The sequence below is a fragment of the Perognathus longimembris genome, chromosome 12 (genome assembly GCF_023159225.1).
Source record: "Perognathus longimembris pacificus isolate PPM17 chromosome 12, ASM2315922v1, whole genome shotgun sequence".
NCBI lineage: Eukaryota > Metazoa > Chordata > Mammalia > Rodentia > Heteromyidae > Perognathus > Perognathus longimembris.
In genome coordinates, this window is record NC_063172.1 from 26,607,412 (window position 1) to 26,629,536 (window position 22,125).

The 22,125-nt window shown below is 41.2% G+C and overlaps 1 protein-coding gene and 1 long non-coding RNA gene across 3 annotated transcripts in view; one reads left to right on the forward strand and one right to left on the reverse strand.

Annotated features, from left to right (window-relative positions):
- The window catches only part of Fzd6 (frizzled class receptor 6), a 19,037-nt gene extending 14,957 nt beyond the window's left edge, over positions 1-4,080 (reverse strand). The window contains exons 1-2 of one of the 2 annotated variants that reach the window (XM_048358727.1): positions 3,908-4,080; positions 2,560-2,870 (exon numbers count right to left, since the gene is read on the reverse strand). In XM_048358727.1, coding sequence (XP_048214684.1) covers positions 2,560-2,736 — 177 coding nt within the window. In that variant the 5' untranslated portion in view covers positions 2,737-2,870; positions 3,908-4,080. Of the gene's footprint in view, positions 1-2,559; positions 2,899-3,907 lie in introns of both variants that reach the window. The other variant, XM_048358726.1, reaches the window with a different exon arrangement.
- LOC125360685 overlaps positions 1-18,462 on the forward strand; it is a 23,573-nt gene extending 5,111 nt beyond the window's left edge. Inside the window, exons 2-3 of the long non-coding RNA XR_007212790.1 lie at positions 4,442-4,444; positions 18,445-18,462. This is a non-coding gene — a long non-coding RNA (uncharacterized LOC125360685). The remainder of the gene's footprint in view (positions 1-4,441; positions 4,445-18,444) is intronic.
- The last annotated feature ends 3,663 nt before the right edge of the window (positions 18,463-22,125 follow it).

A 22,125-nucleotide genomic window follows, 5' to 3' on the forward strand; every position in this document is an offset into this window, starting at 1 on the left:
GAATCTTAGGATATATTATCTGTTCTTCCAATAAGGTCAATGGAATTAAAGATGAAACTATGGGTCATGCAGACAAGATTGTACCAGATCCTACTGCTCAAACCCTGGACAAATCATCATTTCTCTGGGCTTCAGATGCCTCATTTGTATTATAAAGGAGTCATAAGTTCATGCATAAATAACAGTATCTTTCAATATAATTGGCTCATTTTATAATCCTGCTCATTTTATTTATTCAAGATTCTTTAGAAGGAATTAATAGCATAAAATTCACTTACAGCGCTTAAATGACAGGATTTGAGCAATTCAATATGGAAGCTAAAGAAAATGCTGCTGGCAAAGGACAAATAGGAATGGAACAATAAGAAAACACAACACTACAGACTGAGAAATTATATATGGGTGAACAGTCTGACCCAGGTTGATGTTATTTTGCCCCTTCTTTTCCCCTTTCCCTTTTTTGTATTCTTAAGTTAATGCTGGTATTAATACTACTTGGTGGCTTTCTTTCTTCTCACGTATCCTTTTATATCCTACTTAAGAGAGATTTGTAACTAAAACATGGCCAGGTATGACTATGGCTCCTGCCCAGTTACTCAAAAGGCAGAGATGACAGGATCATGGTTCAAATACAGCAGTAAGACTTTAAGTCATCAAATAACTCGAGCATGGGGGCGGCACAGGTAGAAGGATCAAAGTCTGGGACTGACTGGCTCTGGGGAAAGATCCTATCTGTCAAGAAAGGTCTAGGACGTAGCTCAAGTGGTAGAACATCTGTCTGGAAAACTTGAGGCCCTGAGTTCAAATCCTGGTACTTCACAAAAAAATTTTCATTAGTAAATGCTATAAGGAATTTTAATACATGAAGAAAATGGCATAGGACAAAGAGATCAAAGAGATAACAATATGTCACCTTGATATGCCTACACACAAAATTACCTGGGGAAGAAAGTAGGTGAAGAAAAAAATACCTTTTTTTTAAGTCAGAAAAGAAGTTGACATCAGAAATAAATGTGTGGAATAAAAACTTAATTGTTACTGTCTTACAATTGTAGGTGGTTAAAAATAGCAGGGATGGGTCTCTCCACTATCATTCTACTGGCATCCTACAATAAGGAACTTGATCTAAACGATAGGAACTTATGAAATCACTGTTGGCATTGAGACTTCATCTATATGTAGTTACTGCACAGAAGGGAAGTAAAATGCTTTAAGAACATTACTGAAAAATGAGTTATAAAACATACATTGCTCCAGGAAAAGTGCTTTATGGTCTCTCCATGACTACTTAATTTAAATCAGATTAGGGCATTAAATGGTTCTGATTAATCAATGGAAGTCTTGCTGAATCATCTGTTCAGTATTCAAAAAGCTATCTTGCATGTAACAGTTATATTCATATGACAGTTGTTGCTTAGCATATGTAAGGCCCTGGGATCAATCCCCAGTATACATTAAAACCAAACGAAGAAAGAAAAGGAAAGAAGACCTTCCATCGGTTTGAAGCACTATTCAGCAATTTCAGTAATATAACAGTACGTCTATTTTGTATTTGAAAGCTTTCGTATTGTAGACATGAATCTACAATGAGGTAGTCAGACAACCATTCGACTAAACAACATTAGAAGACCACCAAAGCTGCAAAATCAAAAGTAGTTTTTAAACCTGCATCTATATTAGATTGGGGGGTGGGGTGGTTAGAAACCACGTTTACTGTCTTCAAACAGTTTTTCTGGAGAAAGACTACAAATATAATGCATTTGTCTTTTTTCCTCCAGGAAACTTATCAAGCTAACAGATCAGTTACAGGAGGGCAGGTTCCTGTCTGTACAGGCAGCTGTTTCTTCCCACACCTCCCTCCAAATCTGCATATCTCCAAACCAGAGACTGTAATAGGTAACTGAGGTGTACCTGAGGCAATCTTTACTGTCATTCTGCTCCTCACCTAATGTGTGCTTTCATTTAATAAGTATCTTACAAAGAATACTTAAGTGCTATTTTTAAAGTCACTTTTTAGTAAAATACTACCTTTAACCCATATTCCAATGATTTCTTTGCTTTGGAAAAACTGAGCTATGCAAACATTACAACTACTCATTAAAACATGTTAAGCAGGGTAAAGAAATGTACTCTTTACCTGACTTATGTAACTGTAACCCCTCTGTACATCACCTTTATAATAACAACAAAAGTTATTTTTAAAGTGTTTTCTTCACTTTTAGTCCAAGCAGTATAGAGTATATGTTTAGTGAATTCAAAAACAAGTCCAGAAATTACATTTTCTGAGTTTATCATACATAATAAAATGCACAATATAATTGGGAATCACTCATAACTACACTTCATTATAAAACAAACCTTAGCTGAAGCAAATCCACTAAAGGGAGACCAACATGTATACAAATTGTGTCAGTAGGGTGATTTAAATTTTCAAAAGAATTTTTCAAACTGACTTGTATAAAACTTGAAGAAATCCTTTTCTGTTTAGAGGTAAAAGAGATCCTTATAATTTATTCTAGAACAAACCACTTTTCAATGAAGTCATGAAGAACTACTTACCTCCATTTCCACAGCAGCAATACCCTGGTCATAATGACCCATGAGATTGGGGAAAAATGTCATGTTGTAGGTCATTTTCATACATCTGGGAACAGTAATTGGTTCACATGTGAAAAGACTGTGCCCCCTTATGAGGGGTAGGCAAACACACATCAACAAAAATGTGAGCATTTCCATTGTCTTCAAATTTCAGGTTTCACTACATGGCTTAGATTAACCACTCCTTTCATTAGCAGAAGATTCCCATCCAAAGACAAAATGTTCAAGGTCTTCATCTCATTATGTTTACCATTTTGAAGGAAGCTGTTTTCCTGAAAATAAGTTCTGGGGGGTCAATTGCTGTGAAAACAATCCAGAAAGTGTTATCAGCAACATGTGTCACAAAAGTCAAATGCAAGTCAATTTTCACTCTGGGTAAAGGAAAAAATAAAAATGATGGAAAATTCCAAGCTAGGAAGGCATTTCCACCTGCTTTGGCACTTGCTGAGGAAATCTCTTCTCTAGGGGAACTGCTGATGGAAGGTTTCTGCTGTGTGGAAGATAGGGTAGGAGAGGGGAGCGGAGGATGAGTACAGTGGAGAAAAAAAAAAGATCATAAAAGGTAAGAAATGCGCGACACACACACACACGAACGAACAAGGCTGGGGGCATCTCGTAAGACCTAGGGAGTTGTTCCACTTCTCAGAGCTCTAAAAGCCCCCTGGGTGGGGTATTATTAGCCTTCTGGAACTACTCTTCAGAACTTTCCAGAGGCCAAGCCGAGGGAGACCTGTAGGATTCTCGCTGTGGAGGAGCGAGCTCGTTTTCTTGGGCTGGACGTGGCAGCATGGGGGACATCGCGAAGCCCCCGCCCACGGTCCGGGAAGGGAGACACGGGACCCACGGAGGTTGGCTGGGGGCCTCAATGTGTTTTGTTTTTTAATTACCATTGAATTCATCCCGTCCTTCTGTCCTCCAAGTCGTTCTCCCCCACGCCCAGCGTGGCAGTTCCCGAGAGAGGAGGCGACCCCCGTGCCCTCCCCCGCCTGGCGCCCCGTCTGCAGCGCGCCACGCCCGGGCACCTGTCCCCCACCCCCCACCCGCGGGCGCCCGCGCCCCGGCCCGCGCGGCGCCGCGGGGCCCAGCGGGCTCCACCTGGCAGGATCCCGCTTCAAGGTCCCGGGAAACTTGGGGCCGCTGGGGTCGGGCCCGCCGCCACCGCCCGGCCGCCCGCGGCTGCAGGCCGGGCCGGTCCCGGCCGGTGCCCGGAGCACGCCCCCCCCCCCCCCCGCGCCGAGCCCGCAGCGCGCCCCGCTTCCCCAGCGTGTCCCCCCCCGGGGTCCGCCCGGCCGGGGGTGGAGGGGCTCACCTCGGGCGGGGGTCGAAGGTCACGCTCTCCCTCCGGGTCACGAACCCCCCGCCAGCGCAGACAGCCCCCAGGGGAGCGTCCGGGACTCCGGGAGCCGCCGCGGGGGCCGCACGCGGAGGGGGAGCCCAGCGTTCCCGCGAGACTGCGCCGCCAGGCCGGGCGGGCAGGTCGGGGCTCGCGGCTTGGGCGGGGGGGGGGGGAGGGAGGGGCGCTGGCCCTCAGCCCGGCCACGCCCGCCCGCGCCACGCCCGACAGCCCGACCGCCCTCGCCACGCCGGCCCCGGCCCCTCCACCTGGACGCGCGTCCCGGGGCCCAACGACGGGCCCGGCCACCCGAGTGTGCAAGCGTGTAACTTCCTGCACAACTTTCCTGAGAATAAACAAACAAGCAAGAAAACTTGTAGGAATGCAGGAAGTCTGATTGCCACCTTGAAGTGCGGGCGGCCCGCGGCCTCGGTCCCGACCGTCTCCTACCCTTCAGATAAATGGCCTGATCCTGCAGGTCCTCGGGTCCTCTTCTGTGCAGACATGGAGATAGTCATAACGATGATTAATAATAGCTTTGGAGGACCCAAAACAGGGTCAGGTCCTTTTATTCACAAGGGAGCACCTTGCTGTAAGGTAGAGGCATGGAATTGTATGGGAGGCAAATGAACGTGTGTGTGTGTGTGTGTGTGTGTGTGTGTGTGTGTGTGTGTGTGTGTATGCTGGTCCTGGGGCTTGAACTAAATAAAGGCCTGGGTGTGGTCCCTGAGCTCTTTTGCTCAAGGCTGCCACTCTACCACTTGAACCAAAGCACCACTTCTGGCCTCCTGCTGGTTAATTGGAGGTAAGAGTCTTGTGGACTTCCCTTGCCTGGGCTGGCTTTGAATCCCGGTCCTCAGATCTTAGCCTCCTGAGTAGCTAGGATGATAGGTGTGAGCCCCCCCGTGACTTGCAAAGTGACTTAATGGAGTCTGTGAACCGAAAACCATCCGTTATGGGGGGGGTGGGGGGTTCTATTTCCGTACCTGAGATGAAAGACACCATGAAATAACCAGAAGTCCGAGTTTTGGAATCCTCCAGACCACAACATTCAAACAGATTGAATTGGAAGGGAGGAATTCCTCTTCAGCTTTGTGAGAAGCTAAGGATAAATGTGAGGAAAGAGATAGTGATGGAGAAATCTTAACGCCATTAGGAGCTGGACAATTCATGTATTGCAGAATAGCATTTTTTATATAGGATGTTTCTATGGAGGAAGAAAAAATTTCTGTGGAGCAAGTTTCCGTGTGGGAAAAATATTTCCCACTAAATTTCTAAGTTTCCATATGGGAAGACAAGGTCTCAGCCAGGTGTGGTGGTGCTGGCCTGTAGCCTATAATCCTAGTTTTTGGAGGGTAGAGGCAGGAGGATCATGGGTCGGAGGCCAGCGTGTGGTGCTTAGTGAGATGCTGTCTCAAGAAATATTTTTTTCTTACAAAAAGCAAACCTTTCTCTGAACAGGCTAGGACACCTGGACCAAACAATGACATTTCTAAGTGATATATTTGAAAATCATAAGCACATTGTAATCCTAGCTACTCAGGAGGCTGGGGATCTTGATTCAAAGCCAGCTGAGGCAGGAAAATCCAGCTCTTACCTCCAACTAACCACCAAAAAGGGTGGAAGTGGAGCTGTAGCCTAAGTGGTAGCCGGCTAGCCCTGAGCCAGAAAAGCTACCGGGACAGTGCTCCAGGCCCTGAATTCAAGCCCCAGGACCAGCACAAAAACAAAACAAACAAACAAACAAAAAACCTCTCTAGGAATGCATTTAATTAATGAGATAAAAGACCTCTACAGTGAAAACTGTAACACAATGAAGAAAGAAACAGAGGCAGGCAATAGAACATGAAAAGACTTATGCTCCTGGATTGACAGGCCTGCTTATGACTACTGATAAGGATTTAGGGAACAGATAACAGTAAGAGTACTCTCAAGTAGAGGAGGCAGGGCTGAACAGAGGTATGGGAAAGAACAGAGAAAAACAAGTTAGAGAAGCGATGAGGACTTCCTTCCCTCCTAAGTTACCCTCTCAATTCCTTCCTTGCCTTGGCCTTGAAAGCTCTACCCATGACTCCAGGCCCTGCCAGTGATGTTTGTGGATTTAATTTCACATTGACTTAACTTAGGGCAGTCTATGACTATAACATAGAGGATAGTCTTTATTTAGAAAGTAACTTTCCCATGAAGTACATTACCTGTTGCTCCCTGCTCTAAAATCAAATTGCTGCAGTATTTGTAGCATAGCAATTAACCTTGGGGTTGTATCCATTATGGTTGGCTAGAAATAATATAGCTTCTAATTACTAACTCCAGTATGACTGGAAAAATAAAATTTTCAGCACAGCAGTAATATGATACTAAAGAAAAGAGCCACATATTTTTATGACAGTTTGATGTATAAGATTGCCTCTTTAGAGCTCTGGTATAGTCATTTATAAATAAAGAGATTTATAATGCTAAAGAAAAATAACTTCAGCTCTCTTAATGCTGTTAGTTACATCTTGTGTCTGTGAGTTTACCCTGCAGGGTTTGTTTTTAGTGGCTTCAGTATCTACCATCTGGTCATCATTAATAGTTAATATTTTAGCCTTTTTTTTTTTTTAGCAAAGCAGCAGTGTTAATTATTAGAAAGAGTATTTTCCCTAATGCTGCTAACATTTAGAAAAGGACTTTGTGATTTGAACAATGCCTAAATTAATTTCCTTTGATATATAAATCCATGGCCTGTGGCTTTAACATATTGTCCTTAAGACAAATAGGATACAGTTCATGGATGAGAAGAATTAATGTTGTTAAAAAGGTTCATACTACAAAAATAGCCTAGGCCTAATGCTATTCATACAAAAATTTCAATGGCTTTTTTTTTTTACAGAAATAGAAAAATTAACCCTAGAATCTGTACAGCACTACATAAACCTGAAAAGATATAGTAATCAAAGTGATGTGTTACTGTCATGAAAACTGACAGAGAGGCCAGGAGTACATTATGCAGAATCTGAAATAAAACCATGCATACACAGTCAACTAGTTTTAAATAAGAATACACAATGGGGAAAGGACAGCCTCTCCAGAAATGGTGTTGGGGAAAAGGGGATATCTGCATACAAAAAAAATTAAATTACAGGTATAAATTTTAAGTTGAAATGGATTTGACTTCAGCATAAGACCTGAAGCAGGAAGATTCCTAAAAGAAAAAATGGAGAAACACCTTTTGGTACTAGTCTTGGCAGTGATTTTTGGATATGACACTAAAGGCCAGGCAACAAAAGCAAAAATAAACAATTGAGGCTACATCAAACTAAACACGTTAGCATGATGATTATTTAAAAAGAGAAAAATGAAAAATGGCAAGTTTTTTGAGTGTGCAGAGAAATGGCAATACATATGTGCTATTTGTGGAATATAAATTGGGAGAAAAATGATATGGAGGTTTCTCAAAAAATTAATCATGGAACTACCATACAATCCAACAAACAAGCCCACTTCTGGGTATGGAGCTGAAGGAAACTAAATCAGTGATCTCTGAGAACTATCCATATGGTCATGTTCACTGCAGTACTGTTCACATTAGCCAAGGTATGGAAACAACCTGAGAGTTCTTCAGTAGGTGAATGATTTTTTTTAAATGCAGTCTAAGAGAAGAGGCATCATACTATATGATTCCAACATGTGACTGTCTAGAGGAAAACTTTGGACATGTGAAAAAGATCAGTAGTTTACAGGGACTCAAGAGAAGCAAGGAAACTAGGCAGAGCCCAGAGGATTTTTAGGGCAGTGAAACTGATCTGTATGATATTATGATGATAGATACACACACACACACACACACACACACACACACATCAATCATTACACACCTATCAGACCTGTAGCACTGTAGGGTACCAGGAGTGAACCATAATGCAGGTGACAGACTTTGGGTGATAATGACCCATCTATGCACATGAAAATATACCTCTTGGGTAGGGTAGTTGAGAGAGGGACTATAAGTGTGTGAGGGCAGGAAATGCATGGATAGTGGAGGAAATAAAAATAAGAAAGCAAGATAAAAAGGTTTAGACAGCTTCCTGGAACAAGACTGGCACCTGGCTTTTGAGACTCCCATGGGTTAACTAAAAGGGGTAGGAGGAGTTAGGAGGTCCCCATTAGGGCCTTAAAAACCTTACAGGGAGGAAAAGTCGATACTGTAGAAGTATCCTAAACTTAGGTAGGCAATGAGTGAAATAAACAGATGGTCTCTATACAGCTAAGTGAGCATTCAGATTATTCTACATAGAAGCATCAGTGAAGTCACCAAGTATGGACAGAGGACTCCTACTGCTTCACATGAATTCAAGTCAACATTGAGCTCTCTGGTGAGTTTGGGGGGTACTGTGTCAGGATCCTGAGAAGTATCTAACACACATATATGGCAATGGACAGAAAAATGAGTGATGATAATTACTCTAATGGTAAAATCAGACCAGGCAGAAGACATTTCTGGAGAAACATTGTATGTCTTGATTATATTCCATCTAGTTTGGCAAATGAAGTTCTCATTTAAGAAACCACATAGCACAGAGCTATATGCTGGCAGACAGTGCAGAAAACATTGGAATGTACACATTCCTTGGCTTTTTTTTCCTGTTATACTGGTTTAACTATGGGTTGAGGTGTTGGCAGGCCATTGTATTCAGCAAGAAAAAAAGTAATTCGAGACATTCTGTAACTATCATGAGCTACAAAGAAACTGTATCTGGGTGAAGAAACGCACCTGATTACCAAGTCAGCCTTGATCCTTTTACTTAGCATTTGATTCCTGTGAACGCTTTTTGTGTAAGTCCATCTCATATGTTTTTCCAAACCTGATTTGCCAACATTTCCAGTTCTGGGTAAGGTGGAAACTCAAACTGCGGAAATGATTCTCTTTTAAAAAGAATATTTCTTGTACTTGTTCCTATAATTGTGAGTAGTGAGTCTTTTAAAAACACTTCCTCTGATCAGAGGTTCTAAATTGCAAGCTGAATAGTGAGATTTCTCAGAAAAAGGCAGTAAGAAAAATTACTCCAGGCAGGAAAAGCCTGGAAAATGAATGAGGTATCTGATGACATCTCAGACTCAGAGAAGAGCATCTGGGGAAAAGCTCAGAAAATACAAGAACAGGTTTTGTGGCTACAAGTATAGAGCCAGTGGACACTTCTCCCCTTTATGGAGGATGGCAAAGGGCAATATTTTGCAGTTAACAACCAAGACTGTAACTCTAAACCTCTTTGGTTCTAATCCTGGACTGGACTTGTAACTCTATATCTTATTATAATTAGTGCAATAAGAATGATACAATTCTCAGTAGTTGTTGTGAGGCTTAGTGCATTAAGACTATTTCTTGGCAAAGAGTAATACTTGCCAGGCAACTAATAGTCTTGCCAAGTAATATGCTCAATTAATGCTGGCTATTTTAGGTCCACAGGGAAAATCCCTGGAACTTTTTAGAATACAGGTACATGGTGGTGGCATAAATTATTCCAACAGGACAACAAGGCAATCCCTAAATTTTCCTTTAATTCCAGGAAAAGCTTTCCAGAATCACACAGCAATCTTTTATTATGGACCATGCATTTACATGTTAATTAAGTGGTTCTTCTGGTCTTAGCTGATGATTGAGCTGGGAACCCTGCTTCTAACAGTTGACTGCCTGTTGGCTGGGAACACTTTTTTTCCCCCATGAAGTGTCTCATCTTCCAGGAACCTAGAGTTTGTTTACTTGAAAGTCTCAGGATTTCAGGAAGGAGACTGAAACTATGGCAGGCCTTTTGAAGCCTAGAATCAGAAGTAGCATAATACTGCTTCAGCTGCATTATTTTCCAGCAAAGTAAATCAGAGGCCAGCTAGGATTCAAAGGGTGGAGAAATGCCTCTCAAAAGGCAGAATTTCACAGTCACCTTACAAAGGAGAATGGATACAGAAAACATACACTGCCCAATGTAATCTTTTCTCTCTCAGCATTTCTAGCAGGTGGACATGTTCAAAGAGGGGAAGGACACAGTTTGATGGGGGTAGCTATCAGCTCTCTCTTCTCTCTCTCTCTCTTTCTTTCTTTGTCTTTTTTGTTTATTTTGTTTTGTTTTTGAGGGGGAGTCTTGGGATAGTTTTCTTGGCCAATACTGAGAATTGAACTAAAGGCCTTGAACTTGCTTGGCTTGCTTGCTTGGTGCTCTACCACTTAAGCCATGCCTGCAGTTCAAGGCACCTCTCGTTTTATCTTTCTTTCTTATTAGGCCTCTATAGAGACATTGACTCTCATAGAACTCAGTTATAGAGCTAAAGGTCATTGAGACAATTAACTTTTTAAAGCCAGATTCCTGTGCAGGAAGTCTGCACTAACCCTGATTCTACCTTTTGGACCAAAACAAATCGTTATGACATTAACATTTATTACTCATTTATTTTTAAGAACTTCTAATCAAGGCTTCCTAGGACATTGCATAACAGGTGCAGACTCCCTTCTAGATAACAGGTACAGACTCCCTTCTAGACCCCATTTGTTAATCTTTCAGCCATTTATTTATGCATTGAATATCTCCTAAACCTTTTACTTAGGTCAGCTACTTGGCTCATCATGAGTCTCACTATGTAGTAGTATTGAATTTAGTAGCTAGTAGCTAGTATTGAATTTAGAATTATCCTTCCATAGCTTCCAAAATTCTGGGATTACAGTCACATGCCACCATGTCCATATTTAGGCACTCATTTTAAAATGTCTGATGTAGAGTTTTAAGTAGTTTAGATTTGATTCTAAGCCTCTTTTTACCATTTGCCAACTGTGTGACTGTAGAAAATTATTTAACTTCTCTAATTCTCCATTTCTCCCTCACAGAGCAATTGCGATAATTCAGCAAAATAACAAACAACAGTGCCTGGATCACAGTAGACAATGCATGATATTCATCATTATCATTGTTATTAGTATTATTATTAAGAGATAATCTCACATAATGTCTCATTAGGGCTATGATCTCAGCTATGTCTCTTAGGATCTCAGACTCTTCTCCACATCTTGGCACTGCTTCCTTCTTCAGAATGAATAATATTCTGCAAAGATAATAGCGCATTAGGGTCACAATGTGAATTAATGGCCCTTGAAGTCTGACATAACTAACATTGAATTCTGGCTAACTCTGAAATCTAGTCTCAGTTTGTAACTCAGTTTGTAACAAAATGAGGGGGATCATCAGAGAGTTTGCACAAGGATTATATGGTAGAATGTGCATTAAAAGCTTCCACATTGTCTCCCCTCTCTACCACGCTGAAGCTGTGGAATTTCATCCAATGCATTTTCATAGCTAGAAGCCAGAAGGGTCGAGTCACTCTGCTCTTGGAATCGTCACTACAACATGCACGGAAGAGAGCAAATTCTGTGGTCCTTTGGGTACTTCTATATCCAACAGTTGTGGATTCCCTTCCTCCATGTTAATGCATTATTTCTTTTTAAAAATTATTATTATTTTTTGTTTGTGTGGCACTGAGGAATTGAACTCAGGGCCGTGTGCATGCTAGGCAAGCACTCTACCACTAAGCCACACTCCCAGCCCCACTATTTGATCTATCAGAAGCACAACTATGTAAGTTATTATGTAGAGAGCCCATGGAAATGGGAATTCAAAGTCCTTCCAGAGGCAGTGATCCCGTAATTGCGCAAATCTCAGCTCCTCAAAAATGTGTCAGTCCTTCCCCATCCTTGATGACCAAGTGTGACTACGTAAAATGTGTGATTTGAGGAGAAGCTGCCTTTTTTTGTCTGGGCACAAGCCATTTTCATGCGGTGGTGGTGTGAAGCAGAGCATGAAACTTTATAGCAGCTGTAACTCAAAGAACAGACAACTGGCAGTGTGCTTTGCAAAAGGGCTAATTTCTGTTCAGAGACTTAAATATTGTTCAGAGATAGAAAGGAAGATTGAAACACATTGTGCACTTACAATTTCTAGAACCTTCCCATGCTTTGGAAAAAAAATCAAAGCCTTGTCAAAAGACTTCTTCCCCAGATATGAGGAACAGGCCTAATACAAAAGGAGGGAGATTGCCGAACTGTGGGCCTTGTAATTTTTTTTACTTAATGTAAAGAGCTCCTGCTAGTATTATTCATGTATCCACAGGAAAAGTGCAGCACAGAACATGACCTTGCCCAGCTTTGGTAAAGGATGTGCTGCGCCTCTAGACCTGTCATCACATATTAATAACAACAGTCAACCATAACTATATGCAGGCTAATTTTGCTATCATTGGGGTAGGTCCCATTCAGGACTCAGACATTCATTTTTATGTTTATGCTCTCCTCAAAAGGCTCCCTTGGAAGTTATCTAAGCAGTATACCACAATGAGACCAAAGGAGGATACCCTTAGGGGAGTAACACAAAGGCATAAGGCCAATGTGTCTCTGGATCATATAAAATCATATTTGTCACAATGAACTCCAGAAAATGGAAACAAGAGGGGTTTTTTTTATTATTTGTCTGTTTATTTGTCTTTGGAGGGTAAATGGGGGCACAGAAATGGAGGGACAAAGGGTGAACAAATGTAGCAGTGGCACTCACAAGACACTATGTTGAAAATGAACTATACATCTTGCAAATGGGGAGGGGAGGGAAAAACTAGAGAGAGCAAAGGAAGGAGTGGCATTGTCTTAAAAGAAATGTACTTGTTCCTTGACCTATATAACAGTAACTAACCCTTCTGTAAATCATCTTTCTACTAACAAAAGCATTTAATAAAAAAAGAAACATACTACCTCTGATGATGCAGTTGAACAACAAAAGTGTGAGGGTTGTTTGGTTTTGCTTTTTTAATCCCCTGAGGAGCCCTGTACTCCCTGGTGTGTCTCACTAACAGTTTCTGACTTGAACCAAGAACTGCTAGGATGGTTCTGCCTTATGAAATCCCAAAGATTTCAAACTAGGATTATTCTGTAAGCAGCTGCCAACACATAGGCCCAAACAACATGGTTTGTGTAAGAGTTAAATCTCCAGATCCCAGTCTGATCTGCTAAAGCAGAAATTGTGGGAGAGATGGCCAACATTTGCACAAAATACTATATTTTGTAATACATAAAACTTCTGCAAAGTATTAGAACTATTACAAAAGCATTTGGAAACATTTATATAACCCCTTATCTTTAAGAATACAAAGAATTGGGGCTGGGGATATGGCCTAGTGGCAAGAGTGCCTGCCTCGGATACACGAGGCCCTAGGTTCGATTCCCCAGCACCACATATACAGAAAACGGCCAGAAGCGGCGCTGTGGCTCAAGTGGCAGAGTGCTAGCCTTGAGCGGGAAGAAGCCAGGGACGGTGCTCAGGCCCTGAGTCCAAGGCCCAGGACTGGCAAAAAAAAAAAAAAAGAATACAAAGAAAAGTCAGACATAAACATACAGTGAAATATGTTATGGTAAAAGATTCTTAGTGTAAGTCAAAATATCACCCTTGTAAGAAAAACAGTAAACAGCAAGGAATCAGAACTGTTTTAGGCTCAACAAACATTATTTTGACATCATTGTGAACTTCCACAGCATTTGATAATTGAGTCAGTCTTCCATAATGATATGATTATAATGGTATGATAAGTAAATCAAATCAAAATACAGTTGGTGCTATAAGAATAATAAAGAAACCAGACACTTGTGACTCATGCCTAAAATTCTAGCTACTCAGGAAGCTGAGATCTCAGGATCTCAGTTTGAAGTCAGCCTGGGCAGACAACTCCAAGAGGCTCTTACCTTCAGTTAATGAGCCAAGAGGTAGTGCTCATGTGGTAGAGATCCAGCCTTAAGCAAAAAAGCAAAGTGAGGCCCTGAGTTCCTAGTACTAACACAAAAATAATAAATAACAACAGCAGTAATAAAGAGCCTAAAGTCATTTCCTGGACAAAAAAAATGCACAAAAGGAAAAGAAAATGGGGAGCAAACACATTTACGAAATTTTAATCAAAAGGAACTTTTGGAGACACATTGGACTATGATTTTTCCACAGACTTTCTGCATCTTACCCCACCCTTTATGATCAAAGTTTTGGATGTATTTGTTTTGATGACAATTACAATGAACATTTATTGGGAACTTATCATGAGTCAGGCATTTGCTGAATGGTTGCATCATTTTGCTTAGTTCTGACTGTGACTCTATAATCCTAGGTGGTGTTATTCACTTTTATCATTGCCTGTTTTGTTTTTTTAATTCTCAGGCATTGAGTAACTTGCCCAAGATTATGTACAGCCACAATTACAAGATGGACAGAACCAGGGTTACAAGATTGAGAGCTGGGGCTGGGAATGTGGCTTAGCGGTAGAGTGCTTACCTAGCATGTATGAAGCCCTGGGTTTGATTCCTCAGCACCACATATACAGAAAAGGCCAGAAGTGGCATGGTAGCTCAAGTGGTAGATTGCTAGCCTTGAGCAAAAAGAATCCAGGGACAGTGCTCAGGCCCTGAATTCAAGCCCCAGGACTGGCAAAAAACAACAAACAAAGGTGGACAGAGCTAGGGTGGGAGCTTTGATTCCCACCATTCTACCAGCTTGCTCTTAGTGCCAATCCAGCTCCTTCTGTGCTCTGCTTGGCATTGCTGATCCATGCTGTTTAAAATGGAAACTGCTAACCACATGTGTCTCTTCAAATCAAACTAATTTAAAATTAACTACAACTTAAAATTCCCTTCCTTACTCATGCCAGCCACTTTTTAAACACTCAATAGTCCCCATGTGACTGACTAGTGGCTGTTGTATTAAATAGCACAGATTATAGCTCATTTTCATCTCTGAAGAAAGTCCTACTAGACAGAACTGAATTATACATCCTGAAAGCAACATTTCCCATCAAGAACCTTCCCAGTGCCAAAGGGAAATACTTAAAGGGAGGAGGAAGGAGCTATTGTTCTTTCTCTAGCAACCTCTAATGGCTACAGATTCCAGTGTCCCTGGAAAGTTTAGGGGTGGTGGCAATGGGTCACAGCCATTGGTGGGCCGAGAATGGTAGCCACAGACCTCAACAATAATGGTAATAAATGCCTGATAGAACTAGATAATATAGCATCATTTTATTCTTTCTTCCTAGTCATAATCTGATGGTAGATTCCTCAGTTCCTGAGCTCTGTTATCTCATCATTCTATTCTTGCTAATTCAGCCCTCCTCTTGCTTTTGTAACTTCTCTATTAAATCCCTTATTTGAAATAACTGAAGGGTTTTTTTTTATTGTTGTTTGTCAGATATAGGGCTTGAACTTAGGGCCTGAGCATTGTCCCTGAGCTTTTTCACTCAAAGCTTGTGCTCTACCACTTTGAGCTGCATTGCAACTTCCAGTTTTCTGGTGATTAATTGGAGAGTAGAGTCTCACAGGACTTTTCTTGCCACAGGACTTTACTGCCTCAGCTGAATTGAAATATTTTTGACTAGACTCTGACTAGAGAGCCATGGTAGAAATGGAAAGAGTTTGGATTTTTATCAAAGTAGAGTGCTTATTAGAACATCCCAAAAGTGTGTGTGCGTGTGTGTGTATGCATGTGCATATGTGTATGTTCTGGTGGACTGAATCCAGAGCTTCATGTGTACTACGCAAACACTGCACCACTTCATCCCTGGCTCTAAAACTAGAGGAGAGAACCTTTCCACAAAGTGAAGGCATTTGGTCATTCACTTCCTGTCTCCCTTATGTTCATCCTCTCAAATGCTGATCAGAGAAGGAACCAAACTGGTGGACTGAGTTCAAAATATTTTTTCAGGGGCTGGGGATATGGCCTAGTGGCAAGAGTGCTTGCCTTGTATACATGAGGCCTTGGGTTCAATTCCCCAGCACCACATATACAGAAAACGGCCAGAAGTGGCGCTGTGGCTCAAGTGGCAGAGTGCTAGCCTTGAGCAAAAAGAAGCCAGGGACAGTGCTCAGGCCCTGAGTTCAAGGCCCAGGACTGGCAAAAAAAAAAAAATATATATATATATATATATTTTTTTTTTTTTCAGAATTTTTTCAGATTTTTTCAGAAATCATTTAAAGTGTCTGGAAATTTTCTACTGTGGTATGTGTCCCCCAGAAATGGCTCATGGGTAGCTTAGTCACCAGTTAGTAAAGCTATTGAGAGGTAATTGAACCATGACTGGTTGAATTATGAGGACTCTAACTCCATTGGTATTTAATCCATTAATAACATCGTAGCCGAATGGGCTTTGAGGAGGTGGGACCTAGCTGGAGGAAGTAGGTCACTAGAGACATAAAGGGTGTATTATATCTTTGGCTTCTTCCTCTCTTTTTTTGTTCCTTACTACCATGAGGTAAGCAGTTTTTCTTTGCCACACTTTTTCTCTGTGTTGTGGTACCTCACCAGGCCCAGAAACATATAATCAAACAAGGACAGACTGAAACCTCTGAAACTGTGGTCCAGAATAAAGTTTGCTTCTCTTAAATAGTTTGTGGTATTTTGTTGCAGTAATGAAAAATGAATACTTTATCTGAAAGGCATTTAACAATGGAGAAACATTCAAGAAAACCTACTCAGGATCGATAGGGTGGTACATACCTGTAATCCTAGCACTTAGAAAGTAGAGATAAGAGTACTACCAGTTCAAATCCAGCCTTGGATAGAGAGAGCTATCTCAAAAGAGAGAAAAGGAAGGGGTAACACGGTCCAAATAAAGAAAGGCACTCATTACTTGACTTACAAAATGATAAACCATCTATCCAACACCTGAATAATAATGAAACTGTATATTTTTAAAAAAATGATCTGGGCACTGGTGGCTCAGTACCATGGCTCAAATATAGCCTGGTCAGGAAAGTTCATGAGACTTCTTATCTCCAGTTACCCACCAGAAAACCGGAAGTGGCACTGTGACTCAAAGTGGTAGAGAGCTAGCCTTGACAAAAACAGCTCAGGGATAGTGCCCAGGCCCTGAGTTTAACTTCCATGACTAGCACAAACAATGCCACACCAAAGCAACCAGCACAGCCATGTTCATTGCAGCATTGTTTACCATAGCCAAGACAGAGCATCAACCCAGATGCCCCGCAGTGGAAGAATGGATGGAAAAGATGTGGCATGTATACACAAAGGAATTCTATTCTTCCATCAGAAAGATTGATACTATACAATTTATAAGGATATGGAAAGACTTGGAAAAAATTATATTAAGAAAATTAGGCCAAACCTCAGGAAGCATAGGTAGTAACTAGAATGTGGTAACTAGAATATAAGTATATAAGTATAGAATATAAGTATATAAGTATATGGTTAAAAAAATACACTTGGACATGATAAAATATATAGATCTTTAGAAAGTCACAGTGCCTTTGAGCAGATCACAAGGCTCAATAGCTATGTGCATATGGTCATCTTTTCTGAGATGAACTCCAAGAAATAGAAACAAGAGATTTTGTTGTTGTTGCAGCTGCTTCTTCTTCTTTTTTTTTTTTTTTTTTTTTTTTTTTGGCCAGTCCTGGGCTGTTGGGGATTATTATGGCCTGGGAAAGGCTGCCTTTCCACCAGCCTTGGGACAATGGAAGTCCCTCCCACCTTCTGGCCTCCACCCCTTGGGAGGTGAACACGTGCGTGCCACCATGATGGGGTTGTCCCGCCCACAAAGGGAAGTTTCGTGATGTCACTTGATGAACGTGACCCCTAGCCTATGACTGACCCTTTGGCCAGCCCCCTTTCTTTCCCGCCATTACCTCTATATAAGTGCCCTTCCATATTAAAGTCTTTGAGACGCTTCCCACCACCGCAGCGTGTCCCTGATGCCTTCCTTTTCACCTCCGCCCTCGGTAACATGTGGGGGGACTGGGGGGAGGGGAAGCCTCAGCAACCCGTCCTCAACTTAGCGCTTGCCCATGTGAGCACGCCTTTGGCCTTCCGCTGGCGGAGGGCCAGGCTGAGTGCTCTTTCATAGAGTTTGTGGTTACCATTCTCCCCGTGGGGGGGAGAAAGGGATCGTCCAGATCCCAACACTGGGCCTTGGACTCAGGGCCTGAGCACTGTCCCTGGCTTCTTCCCGCTCAAGGCTAGCACTCTGCCACTTGAGCCACAGCGCCGCTTCTGGCCATTTTCTGTATATGTGGTGCTAGGGAATCGAACCTAGGGCCTCGTTTATCCGAGGCAGGCACTCTTGCCACTAGGTCCCCAGCCCCGCAGCTGCTTCTTTTGTTGTCTTTTCTTTTTGTTATGTTTGTTAGTTTATCTGTCTTTGGAAGGGTGAGAAAAGGGAGCACAGAAAAGGTGTGACAAAGGGAGAACAAATGTGGGAAATGAACTATACAACTTGTAGTTGGGGATGGGAGGAAAAAATTGGGAGAAAATGAGGGAAGAGGGTGACATGGTTAAAAAAGAAATGTACTCATTACCTCACTTATGTAACTGTAACCCCTCTGTACATCACCTCTATAGTAACAATAAGATATACTAACATTGGGATTAACACTGTTCTAAAGGAAATTTATACATTACCTCACTTATGTAATGGTAAGCCCTCTATACATCACCTTTACAATAAAATTTTTTAAAAAGATATACATATATATTAATTTTTTAAGAGAAAAGATGAAAGAAACAAAGACTCAACCAGAAAATTAGGTTTTGTTAAGAACAGTGATAGTTCCTGGCATTTGAACTATAATCAGTGGTTGCACTGATCTTTCCTCTGCCTCCACCTTGGTGTTACACAAGTTGTTCTACAAGTATGTGCAGTGAACTTAGGAACAAAGTGAGGGGGTCCTGGCTGTCATGCAGCTCCAATGCTGAGAGAAATAGAATCAATTTCAGAAGACTCTACCACCTGTAAAGAGGAGAGCTAACATGGAGACAACCATAGGGAGTCCAATACATGCCGAACTATTACAAAAAATAATAGAGTCTGAGGGACTTGGTGTGGGCATGATGTCAGAATAAGCTGCTGGGAACCTATGATGTCTGCCTCACGTTCACAGGATTACTCCATCAAGACAAGTCCTGAAAGAACTGCTCCAATAGAAGGCATGTAAGGTTTATCCATGAGATAATAGAATGTCTAGAGTGGCAGTATTAGAGGAGGAGACCCATGTGCTTCTTAGGAATCTCCTTGGAAGGTTCCATCCTGACTTGGGATGTGTTGTCTGTAGTAAGTGCTGTTGATTACCAGCCCATAGCCCATTCTTTTACGTACCAATGGCATCCTGCTGCCAGCACCTGTGATTCCATGAGGGTTTTCTCTTAACCCAGCCACTGGCAGAGCAGTCAAGTTCACGGTCTTAGAAGCATCGCCAGCCAATGACACAGGGAAAATAGATGGGAAAGATCCCAGCTTCCTTCCTCCCTGGAAGAGCCACTTCGGAAATAATCTACTTTACCAGCAGTCTCTATAGTTTTGAGTTCTAGTTGCTCAAGGCAATACCTTAACCATCAATGCACTCTAAATAATACAGAAAATGCTTGAGATATATGACCAAAAGAAAACAAAAACATAAAAAATGTGTATGCTGAATGATTTCAGTTATATGCATGTCTGCTTGCCTGATGGCTTCTCTCCTGAAGATGAGTTTTTCTTTAGTAATTCTCCCTTTCCCTTACTTCTGCTATTTTAAAGAAAATAAGGTTTTGTGAAGAAGATCACCATTCACTGAATTTGGAAATCTCTTCCTGAGATCTCCCTAGGGAGCTGTTGTTTATTCTAATGCAGTATATTTAGTTGTTCTTAGGAATCTGTTCTCTCCCTGCCATTGGAAGGAGAAGCCAAACCCTTCACAAACAGGTCAGTTACTTACACTTCCTTATACACATGGTCTTAGCCCAAGGGTTAACAGACAGCAAAAACATATTGGTTGAATGAATTAGTGATTGCTATAGTTCGTGAAACATTTATTTAGCATCAAACTGTTTTACACAGCAAATTTTAACACAAGAAATCCACACACACACACACACACACACACACACACACACACACACACACACAATCACCCTGAGTAAAACAGGATATTTGCAGGTATGAGGTCCCATGGGGAAACCTTGCTGGGAACAATGAACATGCAGTGTAACAAAAACATCATTAGGAAGGTGAAACATGTCTAGACTGGGGTGTGGGTAGTAGTGGGAGGAGGGAGGTTAATGGAGCAAGGAAGGCTGGTGAATATAGTCATAATAATCTATATACATGTGTGCAAATGGAACAAGGAAACTTGCTGAGACTGATAGGGGAAAGAAGAAGGGGAAGGAGAAGAAGAGGGAAGGATGGAAGCTGTAACTCTGTTCATGATGCATTATATCCATAAATGAACAGGCTGAAATTAAACAATCTTGTTGAAGTAATAGATGTTCATAGCAAAAGAAAGTTATGCCAGGCACTTTCCCTACATTCATTTTAATATGTAAAGAGAGCATGAACTTAAAAGACAATGTACGATGCTGCTTATTATTCTGTTCGTCCTGAACTCATAAATTTTTCAGGAACTTCCAGCAGATGGCACCAATAAATACTGTCATGGGATTGAATTGGAAATTAGTTGATATTTTCCAACATGAACTTACAAGTCAAAATGACTAGACCTTCTTTAGTTCAATTAAATAACGACTAGCATTTGTTTGGCATTTTCCCATTTACAAAGTGCTTTTAAATCCTGTTCTCAAATCCTGCCAATGTATTGAGAAAGTTTTATACCCTTAATTTTCTGTTGTAGTAACAAGATAATTTATACTGGTTAATGATAATGCTAGTCTTTTAAATTTGTAGTACCCCACCCTTTCAGAGACCACACTTCTCCATGGACAATTTGAGAATAATCTTACATGTGAGAATGGAACAGAAGCATACACTATTAATAATTATCTGCTTACTTATCATTGCTGTTATTTTCAACATACCATATGAAATTATGCCTTTTTCTTTTATCTTTCTTCCCCATGGTTTTACCTCTGATATTATTACTGTGACCGATTTTGGTACCCTGGATATTGTATATCCAATATTGTATTGGAACTAGGGACAGAAGGGGAATATCAAAATGGCGAGACAAAGGGTAAAAGACAAACTAATGCAACAGCAATACTTATAAAACTATACACTGTAAACCAATTGCACAATTCATGGAGGGAGAGAAATGGGGAGGGGGAAGGCAGGGGGAAAATGAGGGAGGAGGTAACATGTTGGGTAAGAAATGTATGCACTGCCTTATGTATGAAACTGTAACCCCTCTGTACATCACATTGACAATAAAGAAATAAATAATTTTTTTAAAAATTAAAAAAATAATTATCTGGTTCATTAAACAATAATATTTCCTTCTATTTGTAGAGTGTACTATACACACCCAGCCCTTGCTTAGAAACATAGCAACCTTAGGTCCTTGCAATAATCTTTTCTCATGTGGGCCAAACAAATATTATGTTATGAATCAAGGAAAAATGAGTCTCCTTTCTGTCTTTTCTTCCCCTCATTCCTTCTCCTGGGCCTCACCACATCCTCATTGCAGGTGACATCAGATGTAATATCTCACATATTATTAAGATCACTCTGGTTATGTCTGAATAGCAATTAGTAGTAGTTTCATTTAGCAAATTACAAGAAAATACTTACAAAGGTCAAAACTTATTTGCCAGGGCACATAGTTTTCTGACAGTAGGGTCCCAAGTAGGAATATCACCTTCTCCCCAAACAAATAAGCCAGGAAAGTGCAGATCTGCACTCCCTCAGCCGCAACCAGGTAGTAGAGGAAGGGACCCCTGTGCAGCATCCCACACTCACTGCTCTCGTGGTAGGGTGGTCCTAAAGGCAAGCTGAACTACTCAGGTGGACCTGAAGCATCTTGGTTCAAATCCAGTCCAGGCAGAAAAGCCTGAAACTCCATTTCCGTTAACCAGCAAATACTGGGACCGGAGACATGACTCAAGTTGTAGAGTACAAGCCATAAATGAAAGAGCCAAATGACAAGGCAAGTACCTGAGTTGAAGCTTACACACTGGTATGCACACATGTATATACACACACGTACACACACAAATTTATTCAATAAAATTTAGGAGAAAACTGCAAATTGTAGGAAAGATATAGACATGCATGTGCAGAAGGCATTTAGAATTCTAAGAGATAAGACTAGAAAAGAACTTCTACATGTTACATTGTAATTAAAATACCAAGACTAGAGAATAGAGAAATGTACTGAAACTATGAGAGAAAAACACAACTTACATACAAAGGTAAATACAACAGAGTCCTTT